Source organism: Bremia lactucae, linkage group LG1 (genome assembly GCF_004359215.1).
Source record: "Bremia lactucae strain SF5 linkage group LG1, whole genome shotgun sequence".
In the NCBI taxonomy this organism is placed as follows: Eukaryota; Oomycota; class Peronosporomycetes; order Peronosporales; family Peronosporaceae; genus Bremia; species Bremia lactucae.
Genome location: NC_090610.1, coordinates 3,492,532 through 3,498,251, shown reverse-complemented (window position 1 = coordinate 3,498,251; position 5,720 = coordinate 3,492,532). Strand labels below are relative to the sequence as shown.

The following is a 5,720-nucleotide window of genomic DNA, read 5'->3' as shown; positions in this document are numbered from 1 at the left end:
TATATATATATATACTCTTTCATTTTCTATCTGCGCAAGTTTTTGTTCTCTACAGGTTATGAGCCCAAGTCGTGCGAACTTGAAAGTGTCACAAACAAAAGCGATGGAAACGATCATTTCACCACCCGATTCTAAGAACGTTGAGAAAGCTTCTGTGCTCGCGTTGCTTCGGATGATGGGTGCAAGGCTCGACGGTCTGGAGCGCCATTTATCGGCCAGCCCAATTATAAACTCGAGTGTTGGTCAAGCGCCGGTCCCGATAAATCCGGACGACCAGCACATCAATTCAGCGACAGTGGTATTCGAGACGTTGCCTGACAGAGTAGATTGCTCGGAGCATCCCGCTTGTCATTACAAGATATCATCAAGGCCAACGCGTACACGCTGGGGCAAAATGTTTGCACAAGGCAGTCTCAACGGGCAGGCAACTAGGCACCAAGCGCGTCATACCAAACACAGCAAGGAATTATTGATGAGAGACTTCAGCGTGAAATTGCAACGTTTTGTGAAGCTAGAATTTCAGCTCCTGATTGTTCGACATCAAACCGATGATACAGCGATTTTATGGCGAAAAGCATTGCGCTGGAGTTGGTAGCGGTTTTCGCGAGTGGGCATTCACGTCTCCGCAAGCGCTGGAAATGGCGAGTTTGGCGTCTGGATTTCGGTGTGATAGTGAACAAGCTGGGGGAATTTTTGGAGAATAAGTCTACTGCATCAGACTAATTTTAACAAAATGTGGCGACCTGGTCGTCTATTCCTCGCAATTGGACCTTTACCTCGAAGAAGTAGATATGATGACCCTTAGCCATGAGCAAGGAACACGTTTGTTCTTGAAGCCAAAGATCTCTTCGCGGACGTGACCCCAGCACTTGCTGTACTTGGTTCATTTCGCTCGGGTCACCCAGTCCAGCTAGCGTCAGGTCGTCGATAACATTGCCAAGCATGCAACTTTAAGGAACAAGCTCATAATGATGATCCGTTTCGACCCATCTCGTCTCGACTACACAGTACAAGCAGAAGAATTGCTCAATAAATTAGATATAATTGCAAAAGTACAAGAAGTGTTGGTCACAATGTCGTTGCAGCTTTCAACGAGCCACGAAAGTGTCACAGCTGCCGCGAAATTAGGCATCATAAGAGATATTGCCCAGTCTCATCCAAGCGAAAAGGACACGAACAAGAATTAACAATTTGGCTCTGGCTGCAGTGATTTCAGATACATTCTTCATGACGTGCGGTGCTGTAACTTTGTCGGACCAGTATTATTGATGGATGCGGAAGCAATTCGTCATCTCGTCAAAGAGAAGTCTTCTCCATGATGCTATGGAATGTATCGATGACGATGGACTTGCGTTGACAAACGGATCAATCTGGTGTGTGGCTAAGGCTGGCAAAGTAACCTTCGAGACATACGTAGAAGACGAAGTGAGATAACATTATCTGACGTCTACTATGCACGTCACCATAATAAAGATGGTGCGATCCGCTCAGCTAAGCCATTGGATCGGAGCATCCTGGTTTCGGTTAATGACGCTTGATACCAGACCTGTTAAAAAAAAGCTCAATAGATTAGATATTGTATTCACCGCCACCGACGGTACGTAAAACGCGAATGCGGCAATAAGACTAGGCTTCAAGCCGGGCAACGAGATGGCAGAAAGCTGGCGGCGGCCTTGTTATTGTGGGTAGCCGCGAAAAAACTTGGAGTCAATGACGTTGATGAGCTAGGATTGGGGCTAGAGCGTAGTATTTATGGTCTCAAGCAGTCTAGACGTTTATGACACAAGTTGTTCGTCTCCACCCTGGTTCAACTTGACTTCCAGCAATGTGTTACAGACTCCTGTGTGATTTCAAAGATCGATGGTCGCGTAAAACGGTGCTCATTGAAGCTAACGTCAACGATCTGATTGTCACGGGTAAAAATGCAGCGTCTGTGGATCAATTTTTTGCGGCGGATATACAATTTCAATTGAAGAATCTCGGCATACTATCCAAATTTTAGGTATGTGATTCTTGCAATGCGACGACGGAAACGTCAAAATTGACTAAAAACACACAATTGTTGAAATGCTGGACAAGCACGCCCTGACAAATTTGAATGGTGTTCGTGCTCCTATTGGAATTAATAACCTTATAAGCCCGGACCATCACCCGCTTCTTCCGTTTAATAAGACCACGATTATCAAGAAGGCCAAGATCAAGAAAGTTCAGTAACTAACTGAAAATCTACAATGTAGATCGCGTTGTACAAAATCTTACATCTCGTTTGCGATTCAGAAGGTCTCATGTCTGTCATGCTCCAACTGTGGAAGACTGAAAGTTGGCAAGCGTGTGGCACGGTATGTTAGCAATACGCGTGTGACAGCTCTCCATCTGAAGCCTGACAATTTGCCAGAATTTCCATGTCATACACGGATGCTAATTTTGCAGGCGACACGAAGGACCAGAATGTGATAAACGCAGGAATTTGATTCGCTTGCGGGATGATACTGCCGAAAGCAGACACCTGTTGCTTTATCGACTGCAAAGCCAAATTTGTGGCAGCTGCTACTGATGGTGTTGATATGTTATGAATCTAGGAGATCGTGATGGAGATAGGTATGCAGGTCAGTGGTGCGCCTTAGTGGTGCGCCTTAATGGCGAATTCACTCGCATCATGAGATTTTGAGAGCCGCGATGACTGTACAAAAAGCATGAAAAGATTTACGAGACTTTTCTTAAGATATGGAAAGGTCTCAACAACATAGATATCTATAAGCTGCAACGCAAAAATACTTTTATTCCTATCGGCGCAAGACGGTTTCACTACAGCACATGCAGCCGGTTGAGATAAGTGATGAACGTCCATTTACAGCCAGATATCAGACAATTTGAAGCATGAACACTCGACTCATCCATCCGCAGTCTCTACCGACAAATTCGCGCAGTAATTAGCAGTTGGAATGCATAAAAGATGTAAACCGGCTGCACAAGCTTCATGTAGCGGAGTTACCTCGCACCTAAAGTCATAGGAAGACTTTTAGACTCAGAGAGTCACTTAGTTCTATTGAACTAATGGGTTTAACAACTCAGGAATTCGTGCAAGCTATTAAAGCGTAAGGAATCCTAGTTCAAGGGATTTAGGGGTTCGTAGAATTAAGTGGCAACTAGTGCCCAATAGAATATACCTAAGAAAGGCTTCTATCTCTTACAGATCAATGCGCAAGCCTTAGAAAGGCACTTAACGCTTTAAGATCAAAAGGGAAACTGCGATTTATATCATTAGTGAAATCTAAAAACCTTGCCCTAGCTAAATTAAAATACATTTTGGCGGCCAGATTTAGATCTGGCGGCGATCACATTTGTTACCCATAATAAATGGGATTTAAGTAACTCACTATTTTGACATTAGATAGAAGGGTATTTACCCATAAAGTAAATGTACCACAGCAACGGTTCTCCAACCGATGTGTGCCCCATTAGACCCTCCCCATCAGACTGGGACAACATTCGCTTCAATTTCTCTTTGAGGTTGTAATTTGAACAGCTAACCGTTCGGTTGCGTTTTTCATTCCTTTGTCTCATGACAATCAAGCGTGAGTCACAGACTCTTAGCACCTTCCTCGACGATGAGGGAATGGTGGACTTTGAAAGTCACTCTCAATCAGAGGAGGAGGAAAAAGAGCGTCGCTCTTACACGCCTTCTCCTCCGGATGAACGTCGGGCGGCCCCGAATCCGTTCCCAGAACGTGGTGCCGCTGATGTCTTAACTGCATTGAGCAGGACACGGGACCCTGAGTCCAACATCATCACGAATCCGCTCGATGAAGAGCAAGAGCGGATAATCCTCATAGAGGAAAACGCTCGTTGTCGGGCTGCCGAGATATCAAAAGCTAAATCTCATAGTGAATATAGATTCACTCCGCTTAGTGCGGACGAGCGTCTCAAAGGGATAGCGGGTCATAGCTTGGCCATCTGGATCTCTGGTGACCCGGCGAGGACGCCGGAGGAAATCGCTGCCCGCGACGCTCTTCATGCGCAATACCTTACGCCAAACGTAATGACGAGAAGCCAGTATCTGACGCGTTTACGTGATCAAGCCCGTGGCCATGAGGGAAATTCTGATCGTTTTGTTTCAAACGAAACAAGGAGTGACAACGAAGTCTCATTTGAGAACTGGGTTCTCCGGGCCCGCCGACTTCGTAATATCCGGAATATCAGAGAGTCCGCGGATAGAGGTGATGTTCGTTTGGAACGGAAGATTCGCTTCGATTTCGCTAAGCTTAAGGCCAAAGGCCAGGTACGTTCGGCATTTATGCCACAAAAAGAAGAAAGGCCTAGCCGATATTTCAGTGCTGGTTGACCGTACAACCATGGATCGAAGCCGCACTGAGGCTTTAGATCCACCTAATCCCACGTTTAGTGGTGGGAAGCGTCGTTTGACGCGAGTTGACCCTGAGCTTGGCGCTCAAAAACGTCAACGGCGTACGGGCAATCTTACCGAAGAGGTACTTCGAACTCCCAAGAATTTCCAGAAGAGGGGTACCCTAGCCACTTCACCAGATGCTGGTATTGACCCTCACGACGACGTCGCTTTCAGAGTTTCTCCACATGAAACTGAAGGTTCCCCCGCGCATCAAGCAGCGCGCGAGGGTGCCGAAATTTCGGCGGAAGCATTTGATGCTCTACGGCACGAGTTGCAACTACTTCTTGAGGTCCTTTCTCGAGTTAAGAGCTCTTTTGAGGCGGGACCGTCTTTCGACGCTGGAGCGTCAGCAGCCTCGTTTAGAGGGCTAGTTGGATTTCCTGGTGAGGATGCAGCAATCTGCGGCACGACGGCCTGTCTCGGCGCAAGCGCCTTCAAGTCCACGTGGGAAGGGTCCCGATATGGCTTAAGCTAGCCAACGTAAATCACTGGGTGTGTACGCAGCTTGCTGGGAAGGTTTAGCGTGTAAGCTAGGCCCTTCTTCGCCACGACCGTAAATGGTCCAATAAAGCGCGGGCGCAATTTGATCTTGAAGACCGTGGAAACCAAGTTGGTAGGTAGGTTTTTAGCGTTTAGTAAAACTCGGTCTCCGACCACATAAGATTTAATACAGCTTCTGCCTTTGGCATCTGCCTGTCATTTTTGTTTGTGTTGGCTATCAGCCATCGTATCCCTTACATGTCTTAAGACACTAAATCGCGTCGCGAGAAACTCGCTTACTTGTTTCCGAACGGTACAGGGCTGATATCAGCAAGCTTATCGGCAAATTCTCCCCCACCAAGCCCTGAACCACGCAGCGGTATCGTAATGGAACGCGTGGGTGGGTAAAACCGTTTACATAGAACGGAGTATAGCCTGTAGAGGCATGAACAGCGTTATTTGATGCAAACCCCACCACTGGGAGCATTGAGCTCCAGCGCTTTGGTGTCTGAGCACACACGCTGCGTAAAACGTCTTCAATGACGCGATTGACACGTTCAGTTTGACCATCGGTCTGCGGATGGTCCGCAGTGGACATATCCAATCTGGTGCCAAGCACTCGGAAAATTGATTTCCAGAATTTACCCGTGAAACGGGGATCCCGATCAGAGACAATTGCCACTGGCAAACCATGTTGTCGAAACACGCGATCGATAAACAGCTTAGCTGTACCCTCTCCATCAATGGAATCCGGCACGGCCGCTAAGTGAGCCATTTTGCTCAAACGGTCAACAAAGACCACTATACCGGAGTTACCGGCTGAATCTTTCGGTAG

General features: G+C 47.0%; 2 protein-coding genes across 2 annotated transcripts; both read left to right on the top strand.

Moving 5' to 3' along the window:
- Nucleotides 1–968: 968 nt before the first annotated feature.
- CCR75_004730 (uncharacterized protein) lies at nucleotides 969–1,187 on the top strand (the record flags this gene model as incomplete). Its single annotated transcript, XM_067962816.1, has 1 exon — nucleotides 969–1,187. The coding sequence occupies one exon, from the start codon at nucleotides 969–971 to the stop codon at nucleotides 1,185–1,187; it is 219 nt and encodes a 72-aa protein (XP_067823111.1).
- Nucleotides 1,188–2,067: 880 nt separating this feature from the next.
- Nucleotides 2,068–2,624, top strand: CCR75_004731 (uncharacterized protein; the record flags this gene model as incomplete). Its single annotated transcript, XM_067962817.1, has 3 exons — nucleotides 2,068–2,205; nucleotides 2,238–2,339; nucleotides 2,580–2,624. The coding sequence occupies 3 exons, from the start codon at nucleotides 2,068–2,070 to the stop codon at nucleotides 2,622–2,624; spliced, it is 285 nt and encodes a 94-aa protein (XP_067823110.1).
- Nucleotides 2,625–5,720: the final 3,096 nt, after the last annotated feature.